Raw genomic sequence first — 17,824 nt, 5'->3', positions numbered from 1 at the left:
AGTCACTGTTGTACACATGCCTGCTCTCCTGTTCATCTTCTCACTCACTCAGTTCACTGACTCACACATCTCCATTCACTTACTCAATCATTAACTCACTCACTAATTCATTCATTTACTCACTTATACATCTACTGATGTATTCGTTTACTTGTTGACTAACCCATTCACTCATTCATTCATTCACTTACTCATTCTCTCACTAGTCCACTTACTTATTCACTCACTCGCTCATCCACTAGCCCACTCATTCATTCATTCAGCCATTCATTCATTCATTCATTGCCTCACTCATTCACTTACACCATACACATACACCAGCCCACTCCTTCAGACACATTCACTTACTCTCTCATGCACACACTCACTCAACCTCTTTCTTTGCACTCATTGAGCAGGATGGACCAGGCATATTGTAAGGAATCAATGAAAATGACTGCAAACAACTAAGTTGATTTTTCCACAAAGTTTTTGGGGAAAAAATAATATAAGCTATGGTCCGCAGGTGTGAAAATGAGTCATGCACAGCTGGAAGGAAGAAAGCAGCCTGGAAAAAAATCCCTCCAAAAAGCAGTGCTTTTGTGCATGGTCCCCGGTGGCTTTCACATGCCAGCTCAAAGCTGAGGAACACAATACACACTGGGAGCTGGGTGGGAGGGATGGGGGTGGGTGGGATGAGGCAACAGGATGGGAGGCCCTGCCCAGGGTTCTCTCCCAGCTGGAAGGACATAGGGGCCTTTTGCCAATTTCTTTATTAGGATGGCTGTCTTTAGGGTTATTGAGTGACAGGTACAGCATTAGACATTCTGACTGGGTGTTGTGGCCACTGACTCTGACCCCTCAACTCAAGTGGTCCCAGAAGGCTCACAGCAGGCTGTGGCTTGGTCTCCTGCCTCAGGTGCTATTTCACACCCTGACAGTTCTATCACTGCCCCCTCCAAAAGCTCACTCTGGCTGTTCTGTGCGGGCCTTGGGGCTGTGTGCAGCTCAGGATGTGTGCTGTGGATGTAGACAGACCCCCCGCGCCCCACCCCAGGGTGACCAGCTGCCTCACAGCTGCCTGCTCCTAAGCTTGAGACAGTCCTTCTCATTATAGCTGGGTGGCCAGACTCTCCATTGCTCACCCCACCACCCCCATCTCTGCCACTTTACTCAATGAATAAAGAAGCTACTTTCTACCAGCAAACTTACTGAGGAGTAAAACCTCATTGGGGGTCAAGGGAAGCAGGATGGGGATAAATACCTGGACGACTGTAGTGCTGGGGTGACCGTGAGGTTGGGGTGTAGTGCCCGAGGCTGACAGAGCCAGCAGAGCTGGGGCTGGAGGTTCGGCACTGCTTGTAGGACCGGTCATCCTGATCCCCCTGAGTGAGAGAACAGTGTGAGAGCATCCAGATCAGGAGCGCTGCATGCCCTTCACTCACCCCACTGTATTTGCCCTCCGGATCACAGGGCCAGAAACAACATAACTCTAAAACAGTGTCTCAGAGCATAAACAGAGCACATCTGGACAGCAAGGTGGCTCTGAGTCATAACAAGCCCTTTGGCCTGAACATGGACCCACCCTTTCCTATCCATCTGATCCTCCTTGGTGCTCAAATGCTCTGTAGCCCCTTCTGAGGTGCGAAGGTGCCCTCTGAGGCTCAGAAGGCAGCCACTGAGACCCACAACCCCTATCTGAGCAGGAAGAGGGGCTTCTGGGAGCAGCCAGAGCAGACGACAGCAGCATGAGATGGCATGGCACCACGGTTTGAGAATCAGACTGCCCATCCCTCTGTAATGTAGCCTGGTGGCCTGGGTCATGCCAGCCCTCCAAGCCTCATGTCAACCCCAAGCACCCCACAGTGCCCCAAGCAGTGTTTCTAAGAAGACGGGCTGAGGAGGTGGTGAAAGGACCAGGCAGGGCCTCTTGTCATGGATGCTACAAGAAGTGAGACGAGGAAGAGATCCTCGCTCTTGGGACCAACTCTAAGGGCTGGAATGGGATGGGGAGGGCAGGAAGCAAATGGCCCATTACTTGACATATGGGCCTCAGTTTCTCCATTGGTAAATGGGAAACTTTTGGAAACTACCTCTGGCTGTTGTTCTGGGTAAAGGAGTTAGGTCTAAAGTGGTTGCAACAGTGCCCAGCCCAGAGAGAGGGCTCAAGAGTGTGTCTTGCTCTATGTCTTCCTCAGGCCTGGGCTCTGCCACACAGACCAGAGTCTGAGGGGCCACAATATGCAGCTCTGATTCTGAGGAAAAGAAGAAGCCCAGGGGTGCCATTGAGAAGCTTATTTGATAGCACAACTCTCAGAGAACTCAGCCTCAAGGGCCCAGAGCTTCCTGTCTATCTAGTTCAGGGCAAGAAGTAGACCACAGCTCACCCACGAAAGCCATGACCCAGGCCAGGATCTGCTGGGCAACACCACATTCCCAGGGTCGGTGAAGACCTGTCTGTACACACATGGGGGAACATGCAGATGAGATGCGATTATAAAAACAACCAGCAGGGAGGAGCCCCAGAGATGTGGCTAGGGCCCTGTGGCCCTCGGGGGTACCACGCTGGTCATCTCTATAACCCTGCAGGCAATTAGCACCATGAGCACACAGGGCGCAGGCATAGGTGGTGGTTACCTCAGTCGGCGTTGGTGAGAGCAACTGAGGTGACTGTGGACACAACAGAGCCATCTGTTAGTGCGCTATGCCAGGGGTGCTTTGGGGGTAAGAGGGCTGTTCGGTAACCACAGGCAACATAGGCACCTACATTCATGTAATGACCTAAGGCTCTACCTAAGAAAGAGTTCCACCACAAGAGATGGCCATTGGTGGCTCATGAACCATTGTGGCAATATCTGCTAGGCTCATCCCTTTGGAGAGGACAGATTGGGTGGAACTCAGCAGAAAGAGAGTGGCTGGGGCCACAGGCTGGGAGAAAATAGGGTGACAAAGGCTCAGAGAGGCAGCTCCAATCCTTGTGTTTCTAGCCAATGGCTTTTCTCCGCTAGAAGGACTCCATGTCACTCAGGTCACCCAGAGAGTATGAGCCAGAGCCACCTTATCTGGGCCCATGTGAGTCCTAGCTGAGTCTCATTTGACCCTGGCTTTTTAAAGGTACAACTGAGAAAAATCATTCCCAAGGGCTGGGCTATGATACAGGACAGAAATAAAGCCCCTGCTCATGAGCTTGGCCCAGTGAGGTGAGGCAGAGAGACAGCAATGAAGCCATCAGCTACTCCGTGGGTAACACACCTGACAAGGGCCCTGAGCTTTTCTCTGTTGTGCTGCCCCAGTCCTCACCATGGAGGGGAGGTAGTATTTTTGTGGGAACACCCCTTCTCCAGGACAGCCTCGCACTGACCTCTGCTGAGGCAGGTCTCACAGGCAGTATAGACAGAAGGTACAAGCTTGTGGCAGGTCAGATACTGGAGAGGGTGACTTCTGCATCACATACACATCTTCCCTTACTGTCCCGATGTCCTCTAAGGGACAGAGGGACTATGAAGGCCACATGGATCATCTTTCAAAGGTGTGGGCTCAGATGCTCGGGGGGAAAATGCTCAGAGGTTTCTAGACCCTGCGTCCATACTCTGTGCCACACACATGAGCGGTAACATTGGGTGACCACGGATATAGGGCAACGCTGTGAAAGATCTTGCACATCACTGCAGCTCACTGCAGTCTTCCCTACTACGGCTTCCTGAGGCCAGTGCAGGAATGACAATGCTCCATTCAGGGAGGGCCCTGGTGGCATCCTGAGGCTGAATACAGTGGGACCTGAACCCAACCCTGAGGCCTGTATTTCATTTCCCTTAGGATCAGCCAGGGAAATCACTAGTGCATGGTCTTTAGGGGAAGAAAAGCCAGGCATTGGATCTCAGAGGGGTACAGTCAAGTTGCTTGACCTCTGGCCCTCTTCAGTGGCCTGCTGCCCAAAGGCTAGAGGTAGGATGGTGAAGCCCACACACAGTTCAGGTACACAGTGGGTGTTGCAGAAGTCACCCCCCCCAAGCCCCTACATCTCAGGCATGCACACCAGGAGGGCCACCTGCTGGTCCCTTTGCTCTTCTCCATCCCTAAGTGGCCCTCAGAGCCTGGCAGCTATGATCTATGCAGGGCCAAGCTGAGCAACTCAACACTGTTATGTCTATACAATCTCCTAGGTCTTGACACTCATGCCCCCACAAGGCCCTGCTGAAGCCCCAGAATGGAGTCAAAGGGGCATATGCTGTTAGGAATGACCATTTCCCTGCTCCAGGTAAGCATTTGCCCTGAGCTCCACACACAGCCAAAGCCACACTAAGACCTCCTGACAGAAGGAGAGGAGACGTAGTCGGAGCCGTGTCTGATTTAAACAGGCAGCCTGAATAAAATCATCATCAATAGATGCCGCAATAGTTTGAACAGGAAAGGCCCCTATAGACTCATGTGTTTAAATGCTTGACCATAGGGAGTGGCACTATTAGAAGGTGTGACCTTGTTGGAGAAAATATGTCACTGTGGAAACAGGCTTCGAGGTCATATATATTCAATCTACACCCAGTGTGGCACACAGTGGCTTCTGTTGCCTGCCAATCAAGAAGTAAAGCTCTCGGTTCCTTCTCCAGCACCATGTCTGCCAGCAGGGCGCCATGTCTCCCACCATGATGATAGTGGACTAAACCTCTAAAACTGTAAAGCCAGCCTCAGTTAAAATGGTTTTCTTTATCAGAGTTGCCATGGTCATGGTGTCTTTTCACAGCAATGAAACCCTAACTAAGACAGATGCCATCCACCTTGGGAAACACTGGGGAATCATGACCCACACTTCAACAAGGAACCCACGGAGGAGGCGCTGGCCCGGAAATGTGGGCTCAAGGCTGTATGGTCCAGAGAGGGATGACGACGACATACTTCATGTGTCATGAAAACCCTCAGTAGTTAAGAAAATGCAGACATTTTCAGTGTGTGCTTCTTTTTCCCCAGCTCTGCCCGCCCCCACTTCACTTGGAGACTCACTTTTTCCCTGAGGGGGCATGGTGGAGTGGAAGTGCCTTAAATAAGATGGACATGTTATCCGGAGGCGAAGGCACAGAGACTGGTGACAATGACTAAACTGTCCACAAGAGCCAGCACTGGGGGGCGGGGGGCAGCATGCAACACATGGTGAAGGCCCCTACCTCGCCATAGCTCTGCCTGTCCCCCATGGCTGAGTGGCTGATGTAGGGCGAATAGGAGATCATGTCGGGGCGGTCGATGTTATAGATCGCTTTACTCTTGGGAAGAGCAGCCAGGTCCCTGTAGTCCAGGATCTCATCGCCAAGCTTTGCCTGATGGAGGAGAGAGAACAGGAAAGGGTACTGATGTCACATGTGAGGCCAGAGTCACTCCACCACCAATAGTGAAGATGACCTGGGCTTTCAGGGCTCCAGCAGAGTCTGGGCCACACCCAGGCCCCAGTGAAGGTGGGACAGGGCAGCAAGGCCAAGGGCCTGATCACAGGGATAGCCCTGGAGTCAGACACCGAGGCCATTGGTTGTGCTCGTAATGTATTGATGCAGGGCCTGAAAGTAAGACTCAGGCTATGACCTAAAACTAAACATGGTTGGGCTAGAGAGATGGTTAAGTGGTTAAGAGCACTATCTGCTCTTTCAGAGGTCCTGGGTTCAATTCCCAGAAACCACATGGTGGCTCAGAACAATCCATAATGAGATCTGTTGCCCTCTTCTGGTGAGCAGGTGTACACTGCAAGCAGAGCACTGTCTATGTAATAAATAAATAAATCTCTTTCTTAAAAAAACATGGTTACGAGTATATAGCATGAACTATATCACAGATGTACCCCACACAACCCCCTGCTCACATCCATACATGCACACACAAGTGAACCTACACACACAGAGCGTGCCTGTCTAAGGTCATGAGAGGATGCACAAACGACCACACCCATTCCACATGATAGCACACACCTGCTGATTCACAACACATTCTCATATGTTGGCATATCTACTTGCTCACCAGGTCCCTCTCTCCCCCCCGCCACACACTAGCATAGCTCACCCCACCCCACACCAAATGAGCACACACAACCACATCTGCACACTCATCTCGTTCTCTCTCCCCTCTCCTCAGCACTTTTGAGCAAGTATGGAATAGCATCAAGATGGCTGCTCAGCCAGCATTTGACAGGGTGCCAGGATATGGCCCACAGGTACTCACTGCCTGTGAGATGCCTTGAGCCACCATGCTGGCTCAGGTGAGGTCCACCTGGTGGCTGCTGCTCCTGCCTATTCTGCCCAAGCCTCCTCAAACAGTATGTGTCCCCCCCCCCCCCCCCACCGCCCACCCAGGCCCATATTCACTCCATAGTCCCACCTAGCCTTTCTCGCTCCAGGAGCACCCTAGTCCTTTCCAACCCCCAGCCCAGCGCTAGTCCCTCCCTGTTCAAGCCTAATTTCTGCCTCAGCCTTTTTGAGGTCTCCCCTGCTGGGATTCTGACACAAAGCCTCAAGAGCCACAGCAGATACTGAGCTGGATCCGACACAGAAACTCACAGCCGCCTGTGATGAGGACACTCACAGCGCTCCCATTTACAGATGTAGAGCCCAGAGCTCAGAGAATTGGGCAGTTTCCCCAGAGCCCCTCATCTAGGATGGCATGGTAGCTGTCATGCCCTAGAGTCCTTCCCCTCCCTGGCACTCCCTTCTGTAGGCCCCACCCTAGTTGCAGGGTCAAGTGGCTCTCCTGATGGCACCTCCAGGCAGCTCCCACGTCAGGCAATCCACACCTTTGCTAATTGTCTGTCCAGAACCCATCAGGCTCTGCAGAGCCCGGCAGGCCTTCCCCGGCTCCTCTAGGAAGACTTCTTGACTACTAGGCTCACTCCAGGACTCCCTTGGCACATCTGGCAGACAGATGTGCACTAAGACTGGAGGCCTAGTGCTTCACATTTCTAGCTGTTCCTTCTGGAGTCCAGGGTAAGACTCAAAAGATTTAAGATCAAATCCTAAGCTGAGGTGTGTGATCAGCATGGGCCATCCCATTGGGATTTTCTATGTCTGGGTGATGAAAAAGCCCAGGGGATCTTTCCTGGGCCACCAATGGATCTTGGCTTCCTTCTCTGTCTTCATTCTGTACTTCCTGGCCCTCAGCTCCTATAGTTTCCATTCTTCATCTGAGGGCTTTACACATGCTAGTCCCACTTGTGGAGGTCTCTCTTCCATCCAGGTCAGATTCTCTCTTGGAAAAGGGCTGATCTGTACACTGTACGTCCTCTCCCACATACCCAGGTCAGGACTAGAGCTGTCCAAACTCCCCACTGGCTTTGTCACCCTCTGTCTAATGCTGAGCAACCAGGCATCTGCCCAGACTGAGTGGGTACCCCAGCCTCTGTCTCCTGTTGTACTGGGCCATCAACTGAGCTTCATGCACTGCTGGACTGCTATGAGCATCTAACTCAAATGTTCTGCAGAGGGTCCTGCAGGCTGCAGTGGGACACCCCCAGAGATGTGCATTTCCCAGGTACGATGTACCCTTCCCAACTCACCTGTCTCCCTGGCTATCTTCACCCAGCCTACAGGGCTGGGTGGGAGGCCACCTGGCCCAGGGTAGTCCCCTCTTTCCTTAGGCTCCTGTACACCTGGGCCCTGACAACCTAGCAGATTCCAGGTGAAAACAGTGGTTGCCAAGTAGCTTGTGGAGTTAGTTACTTTCTCTGTGCAAAGACCTTGGAATGGTTACCCTGGCAACAGGTTAAGCTTTATAACTGGTGAAGGCTATTGGCGTGCACGAGTGTGTGTGTGTGTGTGTGTGTGTGTGTGTGTGTGTGTGTGTGTGTGTGTAAGTGGTTTCATTTTCGCTTTCTTCACGTTCTGTGGAGCAAATTAGAGACGGCCATATAGGACACTGCAAATGTATCCTCTCCGCTTCAGTCAAGGGTGATACACAGTGTGGTGACTGTGTTTTCACCTCATGTCCATGGCCACCACCCAGAAAGAGGTGCCAAAACTGTTCACTGTGGTTTCCCATGGCTGAACAATAGGTTACACTTATTTGGCAAAAAGCAACTGCATGTTGCAGTCCCCAGAGCCCCATCTGCCGAGCTCACTGGAGGGACAGTAAGGAGGACCACTTTGTTCTTCCTGCTGGCCACTGTTATTTTGTATAAACAACAGACTGGAGCTAGAAGTGTGGCTCAGTTGGTAGGGGGCTTGCTTAACATGTACAAAGGCCTGGATTCCATCCCTGGCAATACATTTGCCAGCCACAGTGGCACACACCTGTAATCCCAGTCCTCAGGGGGTGGAGGTAGGACAACCACACGTTCAAGATGGTGCTTGGCTAAACAGTAAGTTGGAGGTGAACATGGGCTTCATGGGGCCCCTTCTCCAGGATGAAAGGAAAGAGTGGAGGTGGGGACAGAAAGGAAGAAAAAAGGCAGTAAACTGGATGGTTCTAAGGCAATTAAATGGATGATTCAAGGGCAGTTAAATGGATGGTTCTAGAATGGCTGCTGCTTGATGCTTGCCTCTAATACTATATGAAGGAGCAAAACACAGGCATACTCTATGAGGACACAGAGAGAAGATTCTATCCACAAACCAAAGAGAGAGATCTCAGGAGGAATCAGCATTGGCCCAATAGTGACCCCACCCCCAGCCCCACGGCACTCTCTGTAGCCCTCACTTACGTAGATCACACGGCTCGGGGACCCAGAGGTGCTGGAGGCCGGCACTGAGACAATGCTCTCCGAGGATGTCCTGGTTTCCTAGAACAGAGTTGTACAGGTTGACCTGAAGTGGTGCTGTCGGGAACCTCCTGGAGGCATCTTCAGGATGCAGGCAGGGATGCCAGTGAGTTCAGGTAGAATTTTTTCCCCTTTTTGTGGGTTAAAGAATATCTCAGAACAAACACACAGGTTCGGGTGAACAACTGATGCTACAATGAACACAGCAGGCCACGGATGAGGGTGACATGTCCACACCCGACACTGAAAGCTTAGGTTGTCCCAAGGGATGCTGGGATGAGGTGCTCCTGTGTCTGAAGATGGAGGCGGCGGGCACATCTAGCAACCACTTCATCTCCATGGCACAGGGAGCCTCCGTTGCTCATTGGTACTCTACTCCTCCCTTTGGATGAGCTTCCATCCTCTAGGCACACCCTGCACACACACCCTGCAGCCCCCTGACCTGACCTCGGGCCCTTCTCAGCTGCTCCTTCCTCACTTAACTAGGCTCAGCTCTGCGGGTACCAAGTCATGTGTGATGTCACTCACAGCACATCCAGCCTCTTCCCAGGCTCTGCTGCCGACAGTGGCCCAGCCCTTCTTAGACAGCCCACTCAAGGTTCTGCATCGCTAGCTCTAGCTCCTCCTTCCACTCCAGCACTCCCCACATCTGGCTTCCATCCTCACAGGCAGGACATGCACCTGGCTACTCTACACCCCTTCTCCTGGTCTGGTGCCCCATCCTATGCCCAGCTCCCCCATGGCTCCTATTCACCTCTTGTGAGAGGAACATATTTTCCACCAGGTATTGCTGCCTCTCAGAAGGCAAGAGCTCCGACCCCTCCACCTTTAGCCTCATGTCTGCCACTGTGCATCTTCAGTGGCCCGCACCACCACCACCCTTGCCTCTGGAGTCTGCCATGTTCCCACTCCTTAGGCAGCTGATATCTGTTAAGTTCCAAGTTTGTTACCTCAAATTTCTTATGTTGAAGTCCTACCCCAGGACCTCAGAGCATGACCCTCTGGAGACAGGGATCCTCACAGAGCTCACAAAGGTAAAATGGACCACTGGGTGGATCTAAGTCAATCTGTTTAGGGTCATCATAAAAAGAGTTCAGAACATGGACACACACACACACTCACACACACGCGCGCGCGCATGCGCGCGCGCACATGTGAAAAAACAAGAAAATACTGCCACTAAATCCAAGTATAGAGGTCTCAGGAGGAGCCAGCCTGGCTGGCCAGGCCCTGGGACTCTGACTTCTGCCACAGTGAAGCAGGAAAGTGTTGAAGCCTCCAGGTTGAAGAACCAAACCACACTTGGAGGAGGCCTCCCCTCCTGAGCTCCTCCTACACTCAACATGACACCAGCAGGGACAGGCAGACACCAGAACCAGACATGCCACACAGGGCAGCAGGAGGCACAAACCTGTAAGGCACAGGGCAGGGTGCCGGGGCAGGGCTGGTTGTAAACAGAGCTGTGCATCTAGAAGGGAGAGAGGAAGGACGGCGTGAAGCTTGCTCTCTAGATCACAGCCATCCCCTCCGCAGGCCCTGTGACTCTGCACCCCTCAGCACCAAGCTCTGCCTCTCCTGTAGCCCTCACTTCCTCAGAGCCTCAGCTTGGGGCAACACTGACAGGTGCCAGCTCAGGGTTGAGGCTGATCAATTCCCTAGGACCACAGGTTTTTGAGGCTGACAGGGATGAGATCACCTCAAGGCACTGGCTTAACAGCACCTGGCACCACACACCTTAACACTGCTACATGCAGAGAAGGCGGCCCCTTCATGCCTGCAGTCGGTGCCTGTAAGACAGAGCCTGCTCCTCTCATAATGTGAGGTCAGATGGCTAGTGTGTTCTACCGACCCTGGATGAGACTTGCCTGGAGTCTGTGCTTTGAAAATGCCCCCTTCTCTGTAAAGTGGTAAAATACCCAGATAGGGCCTGCTGTTCCTGGCGTGCACTGCAGACCAGTATGGCATTCAGAGCAAAAATCCCTCATTGGTCCTGCCAGAGGAATATCTGAGGCAGCCCCTGGAGAGCAGGCAGAGATGACCACTCTCAGCTCTTTATGCCTTGGGCTCCAGCCACTCTGAGGTGATGTGAGCCTTCCCGGTGCTCAATGCCCAGCTATGTAGGGAAGGGCAGAGGACAGAACCTTGACTCACTGCCAGCGGAGGAGACAGGGAAAAGAGCTGAGGTGACTGGCAGCAGGTTGAGAAGATGGGCACTATGCTGTTCCTGCCCCTGCCACTCCTGATCCGAAGTCTGTCCCACAAAAGACCCACAGTCAACCTCAGCCCCGCATTCCCTAGGGCCATGTGGCACTGTCTGGTTTCCACACAGAGATAAGAATAGGATCCAGAACTTGCAGGGACTCCATGGGCCTCATTCACCCCTTAGTTTCAGGTACAGAATTTCTCAAACACATGGTGGGTGCCAGGTGCTGTGCTAAGGATGCCATAATGTCTATGGGCATTGGTGTATCGCACTAAAGATGCCATGATGCTAGTGGATGCAAGGTGCTGTGCTAAGGATACCATACTGCCTGTGTGTGAGTCTGGGTAGTCATGACTGCATCTCCCAATGTCTGATGTACATACTCCAGATGCTCAGGACCCTGTAACCTGTGGTTGTTGTCCACAACATACTCCCTGCATGGGTGGGAGAGAGATAGCTATACAATTGAGGTAGCTTTCCAGACAGCAAGGAAGGCCTGTGTTTCTTTCTGCTGTCCTGGTCCTGCATGGATAGACCAATCAAGAGCTAGAGTCTTACTGGAGAATTAATCCTGTGAGTGTCTGGAGATGTCCAAGGGCCCACACCAAGGGACACTTGTTATGGTAACTACTAAGTCCAGGACAGGCAAGCTATTTTTTTCAGTGCTAAGTGAAGGCGCTTCCTCCACACGGTGGCAGGATTCAAGGGTCAGTAACACAGGTGCTACTTCCATGCTATGTTTCTCAGGGACAGGAATCTTCTTAAGCCAACCAGGCTGGCCTGACTATACTTACTTACTCCCATGGAGCATAACAGAGGGCAGGAGTCTGTCCCCTCCATGCCCAGGCCAGACCAGACAGCAGACAGCCCTGCGGAGCCTGGGCTTAACACCAAAAAGGCAGCTGTTTTCTGGCTGCCCAGCCTCTGGCCCAGATGTTGGCTGAAGGAAACAGCCTTCATTTCTAAACTACACCCTTCAATAGCCTGTACAGACCAGAGAGCCATGGAAGCAGAGACCTCCTGCACAGGCCCAGGAAAACAAGGCTGCCTTCTTCCCTGGCCTGGCAGCACTCAGTTCTCAGGGCTTTCCATCTGGCCAGGGACCAGAGAGAGTGAGGAAGGCTGTTGTCTCCTGCAGCTGCTGTGGGGCACGGGCCACCCTATGCTGTCCTTGAGCCTGGCTGGGGGAAGGGAGGGGAGCAGGGTATCAGCTGCCTTTCCTAGCTCTGCTCAGTCTCAGGTCAGGATGCTTCCCTGAGCACACGCATGTGTGAGAGTGTTGCCTGGGGCCCCTGGGCATGCCAAGTTCCTGCCTTCTGCTGAGCTGTTGGGGCAGCACAGGGTACCCAGCCAACAAGATGGAGTCAGACTCTCTGGTCATGACTGAGGGCAGGGATGCCCTGGGTGACAGATGCACAGTTTGCAGAGAGAGTCAGCCATTGGGGAAAACAGAGCATCGATGTGCTGTTGCTCATTGACTTCCTCAGCAAACACTTAATAGAGCAGTGAGGCAGAGGGAGTGGGGGGAGTATGGGGTGTATAAGCTCCTCCCAGCCAAAGGCAGAGCTGCTGAGAGGATCCTGGAGAGGCCCTGCTGCCCACTGCCTTCCTGGCCTCTCAGCTCCTCCCTGCTGCCTGCCTATCCTCCTGTTACTGTTATAGCCAGACTTCCTCCTCTTTCTTCCTGGATTCCTCCTCTTCTTCCTCCTCCTCCTCCATCACCGCCTTCTCTTCCTTCTGCTTCTCCCCCTCCCCCCACTCCTCTTCATTTCCCCCTCCCCCTCCCTGTGGTCTGTACCTTAACTACCTAAGAAGGAAGGCACCACCCTGGAACTCACTCCTGGGCCTCACTCCCAGGGCCTGAGTTTGAGCTCTGTTTAGGCTGTTGCTCACCTTCAGAACGCTGTGTTTCCTTCCCTTCTAGGGTCCCTCCTTCTCTCAGCCATAACCCTGCTCCCTGGCACAAGTAGGGCATCTGAGGAATTCAGGATCTGGCCCTCTCTAGAGGCTGACCTTTGCTCTCAGCTTCTGAGAGGTCATACTTGTATCACCTCAGCAGCACCTGAGGGCTCATGGAGAGCTGGCCACAGCTGATCAGAGGCAGGGTATGGATGGCCACATTAAGAAGATCAGCCTGTGCCCTAAGGCAAGAGCCTCAGGCCACAGGGGAACAGCTGACCTGATGTGGTGGGCTCAGTGAGCCCCACACCTCTCTTGTCAAAGGCCCCATGAAAGCTCAGGTACAGAGCTTGCCTGGTTGGCAGCACGCTGCATGCCCTGTCCTGCATCTGTGCAGGAAGGTCAAGTGCCCATCTTCACAGGGAGAAGCCAGTGGAAGCTTTGCATTGGAACTTACTGGGTGTTCTGAACAGCCTACCCTCAAGAACTTGCCTTATGGCAGGCAGGCCAGCCATTAATGCAGGCTGGAAACTGTCAGGCCAAAGTGCAGTTTGGACCCTCAGATTTTCTAATAGCCATAGGGATTATCTGGGGTCCCCCCAAACTGTCATGGCTATCTTTGTTCACTGACGGGACAAGGAAGTCGGCAGGACTAGGCCATCTGGTCTCCTTAGGGCCCCACTAGGCGCACATGATGGCTCATTGACCTATGTGCTCCTTCACCTGGCAGTCCTCTGTTCCCTGAGCCTGGCTATCCCATGATGCCTCTGAGGCCTGGCTGAGAAGCATGAGTAGGCTGGCCTGTGTCTCTCGCTCTCTAACCTGCATGTGGAGAAGGACACGCAGGGACGCCACAAATCTCACCAACCTTGCTCTTGTCTTCAGTCCTGGCTGCTTGTCGACATGCCGGATGCCAGATGGAGGAGCCTGTGGACAGATTTCCAAGAGGAGGAGATCAGAGGGTAGATGTGGATGTGGAGTCCATGCATGAACACCTGCTCAATGCCCCTTGAGCAGGCCCCATGCCTCCCCTCTGTGACACTGAGACCACAGCACCTGCACTGAAGCAGCCTGGCTTATGTGGAGTAATAACATGAGGGAAAAGAGGAGAACCTCTCAACATGGGCCAGTTGCTCCTGTGGGCAGCAGCATGGGTTCCAGCCAGCCTAGGGGGGCCAGAGGGGTGCTCTCAGAGGTAGCATCAAGTACAGAGCAGGCACCGGGAAGAAGTTCCCATGGCTAGGACACCATGAGAGTCACAGCATCTAAGCTAGGCAGTGTGGCCTTTAATCCTAATACTTGGGAAGCAGAGACAGGCGGATCTGAGTTCGAGACCAGCCTGGTCTACAGCACCCACACTTGCCAGAGCTCTAATCAGAGCATCAGCAACATGCCAGACACCAACTCTATGGAGAGCAGGTGTGATGGGCCAAACAGAGGGCCTTGGGGTGTCCAGGAATGATGGGGTTCCACACAAGGCCTTGGCCATAGGCTTCAGCACCCCCAGAGAGCACAAATAAGTGCCACTAACCTGACCAAACCCTCAATGCAGTGTGGGAAACCCACGCCTGAGACTCCATGCCCACAGAAAGCACTGGCACGTTCCACTGCAATGATTGGACCAGTCCAGACTCTTGAAGGGAGTCTTTGTTTCCTGAGATGTGGGCATCTTCATGTGAGCATGTGTTCCCCAAGCCACTGTCCCAGTGAGCCGTGCTTGGCACTGGCCGTCCCTCTGTCCAAAAGCTTAATTTACATTTACAGCGGAGCCTCTGCAGAGGGCTTCCCACTGGGCAGCCACAGAGGCTTGGCCTGATTCTCAGGATCTTGCCTCGGGAACAACAGGCGACAGTAGAGGGATGAGACTGTCACATCTGACATCATCCCAGGGCTTGCCTCAGAGAAGGGAGGCCTGTCTGACACAGAGATCAGAATGCCTCTCTGTGGCTACCCAGAACTGGTCTGTGGGCAGTATGCAACAGCTGCAGCTGCTACCAGCTCTGTCCCTTACCTAGGCCTGCTCAGCTGTCCCCTCAAACCCAGGGGAAAGAGTAAGTGGCCATCCTCACTTAGCCCATTGATCATGCCCACTTATTGCTAGTCCTCGGCCAACTACTCATGCCAGTGTCCCTTGGTCACCTGCCCTGGGGTGAAACCAAGCCTCTCAACCCACCTGGGCAGGGCTTGAGGGGTGATCTCTCTCCTCTTGATGCATCTAGCCTGGTTAAGGACCAGCTCGCCAGGCTTAGCCAGTCCTTAGTCCGCCTCAGCTTGGATGCAGGCTCCTGACAGGTTCTCTGCCTTCCTATTCACCCACTCATGCATGGCCAAGCCAAGTCTTGCCTACACCTCCTCCCAGCAGCACCAGCACTCCCAGGCTTGCTGCTGGTGCATCTGGATCTCCTGGCCTCACATCTGCTCCCCTCTGGCTTGCTGCCCTGGAGGGTGTGCTGGCCTGCCTCACTTAACCATCCCAGAACTCTGTAGGAACTGGGAGACACAGGCTTCTTGCTCCTTAATTTAACTCCAGTCTAGACTAGGCTGTGACCTCTGTCCAGTCCTTGACCTCCACTCCCATGTTCTAGACCATCCTTGCTGTCTGGTGGCCTTCCTTGTTCCCCTCTGGTGAGCGAGATTTGCCCTGCTTTCAGTAAGAGTTGCCATCCTAGACATGTGTTCTGGTTTGCTTTCACTGTCAACACGACACAACCAAGGATCAACTGAGAAGAGAGATCCACTTGAGGAATGATCTTTCTAGGAATTATCTTGGTGTTACACTTTAACTGATACAAGATGACTCAGCCTATGGTGGGGGGCGCCATCCCCTAGCTTTGTATCCTGGACTGTATAAGAACAGAGATGGCTAGCTGAGTACTAAGCAGGCAGGTGACATGCATAGATTCATGTCTCTCTGACCCTGACTGTGGGTGTGATTGGCGGCTCTAAGTTTCTGCCTCGACTTCCCTGCAATAACAGACCAACCTGGCATCATGAGCCATTAACCCTTTCCTCCTCTATGACCAGGACATTTTATCACAACAGCAGATATGAGACCAGGATAACATGGTTTCCTCCTTGAGATGGAGGGGCTTAAGAAGGTGCTATCCCGAAACGTGACCAAGCAGCAGCATGTGACACCCATGGTCTCTGTGATAGAAGGATCACTTTGAGCTGGTCACCTGGGGACACAGAAAACTCAGGAGTGATACAACAGAAAGGATGCCACTGCAGAGGGGGAAAGTCAGATATGTGTAGAGGTCTCTGTGCGTGAGTGAGGGTACACCCTCACTTGTGCATGGGGAGACAGAGTCAGCAGGGGTCCCGGCACTGGGGAAGTGCAATTAGCACCTGCAATGAAAAGACTCCACACACACCCAAGGCCTCCTTCCTCTATTTGGCTGAGAATGTGATCTCCGAGATCCACCCTAGAGATGTACTGTCGGCCACCCTGCTTTCCTGTGCACACACAAGGGACACTTATTCATATGCTTCCCTCTGCCCTTGTTTCCTTCACCTGCCCTCCATCACAGGGGTCCCCAAGGGTGAAGAGAGAACTGTTCTTAATCCCCTACAAGGACCCCATCCCCAACCACACTCTGCTTTCAACCAACAGGAAAGCAATGAGTGAACACCCAGTGCTCCGTTAGAATTTAATAGCAACCGCAAGACACTCTGTCTGAACGGGCTTGTCTGGGAGGAGAAGCCAGATGGCTGTGCAGCCTGGCTTGGTCTCCAGCTCCAGGAGTCCTAAGGACACCGCTCCTTTACTACACTGTGATGTCCAATGAAGACAGTTGCCGAGGCTATGACTTCCCACCAAACTCTTGCACCAGGCCCCTACTGAACACCCTAACCCAGATGACGTCATTCCCAGTTGAGTTGTAAGATGAAACCATGCTGTTTGACTTTCCAAAAGCTAGGACTGGTATGAGAAAGCCATAATCTCCCACTCAGGCCTGCTAGGCTGGCAAGCTCCTAAGCAGCTGTGTGACCTGGTGTTAATCCACCAACCACCTTTAAGTTGGTTGCTCTGTCTCCTATACTGCCTTGCAGTGGCAGGAGGTGGGGGTGAGGGTGGGGGGAGTGACCTAGCAATGCCATCACCTCTCTGCCACTCCTGCCATCTATGGCCTCACTAGGTCTACACGACCATGGCCTCTACTCAGCGGTGCGACATTCATTCTGTTTTAGAGAATGGAACATTTCCTGGTTTTAGAATAAGACATATAGCCGTGAAGGTGGCTAAGCTGTGTCACTGTCATTTTCCATTTTGATGCTATCATTGTGGTTTGTTTTCATTTTATTGGTGGTGTGTGTGTGTGGGCACATGTGCCGTGGCATATGGGTGGAGGTCAGAGGACAGCTTTGTGGAGTCAGTTCTCTCTTTCTGACTTTACTCAGGTCCCAGGGTTGGAGCTCAGGTCATCAGGTTTGCTGTAGCCTCTAGTCACTGAGCCACCTCCCTGTCCCTGTTAACATGATTTTTTTAAAGGCTAGTTGGTGGGTTTCCCATGAACCCACTAGGGGGCTCCTTTCTCCCAATTTCCCTCTGCTGTCAATGTTATAAAAGCTGCTTCTCTCCTCATTACAGGAAGGAAGCATGGTCTCAAGGCAGTGTGACAGAGACACCACAAGCCAAGGCTCAGGCGGGGCACAACTAAAAGTCTGTAAGGCCTTGAGTAGGGATGAGGCCTGACAGGCAGTGGCGGGGCCTCATGGGCTGCTCTTCAGCGGCCTGATGTCACTCACTCGGGTTCACTAATACCCTCAGTGGTGATGTGGCTAGGCAGAGACCACAGTCTCTGTGTGTGTGACAGTGCTGGCTTCCAGTAGCACCATGACCAATTTCACCCCCCAGAATGGTGCGCACTAGGAAGCATCCAAAAGACTTACCTTGCAAGTACATCTCCTCGCCCTCTGAGAACATCTGGCCGCACCTGACGCATAGCGCGCACGAAGGGTGGTAGTGCTTCTCCCCGGCCTGGGAGAAAGCGCAAAGCTGGGTAAGTGTTGCCATG

General features: G+C 52.9%; 1 protein-coding gene across 2 annotated transcripts in view; it reads right to left on the bottom strand.

Moving 5' to 3' along the window:
- Ablim2 (actin binding LIM protein family member 2) overlaps nucleotides 1-17,824 on the bottom strand; it is a 127,374-nt gene that overhangs the window by 42,437 nt on the left and 67,113 nt on the right. The window contains exons 7-12 of one of the 2 annotated variants that reach the window (XM_051165394.1): nucleotides 17,700-17,787; nucleotides 13,675-13,733; nucleotides 10,116-10,172; nucleotides 8,648-8,725; nucleotides 5,139-5,288; nucleotides 1,244-1,364 (exon numbers count right to left, since the gene is read on the bottom strand). In XM_051165394.1, coding sequence (XP_051021351.1) covers nucleotides 1,244-1,364; nucleotides 5,139-5,288; nucleotides 8,648-8,725; nucleotides 10,116-10,172; nucleotides 13,675-13,733; nucleotides 17,700-17,787 — 553 coding nt within the window. Of the gene's footprint in view, nucleotides 1-1,243; nucleotides 1,365-2,616; nucleotides 2,650-5,138; nucleotides 5,289-8,647; nucleotides 8,726-10,115; nucleotides 10,173-13,674; nucleotides 13,734-17,699; nucleotides 17,788-17,824 lie in introns of both variants that reach the window. The other variant, XM_051165393.1, reaches the window with a different exon arrangement.

The sequence above is a fragment of the Acomys russatus genome, chromosome 22, assembly GCF_903995435.1.
Source record: "Acomys russatus chromosome 22, mAcoRus1.1, whole genome shotgun sequence".
In the NCBI taxonomy this organism is placed as follows: domain Eukaryota; kingdom Metazoa; phylum Chordata; class Mammalia; order Rodentia; family Muridae; genus Acomys; species Acomys russatus.
This window is presented reverse-complemented; position numbering and strand designations above follow the sequence as displayed.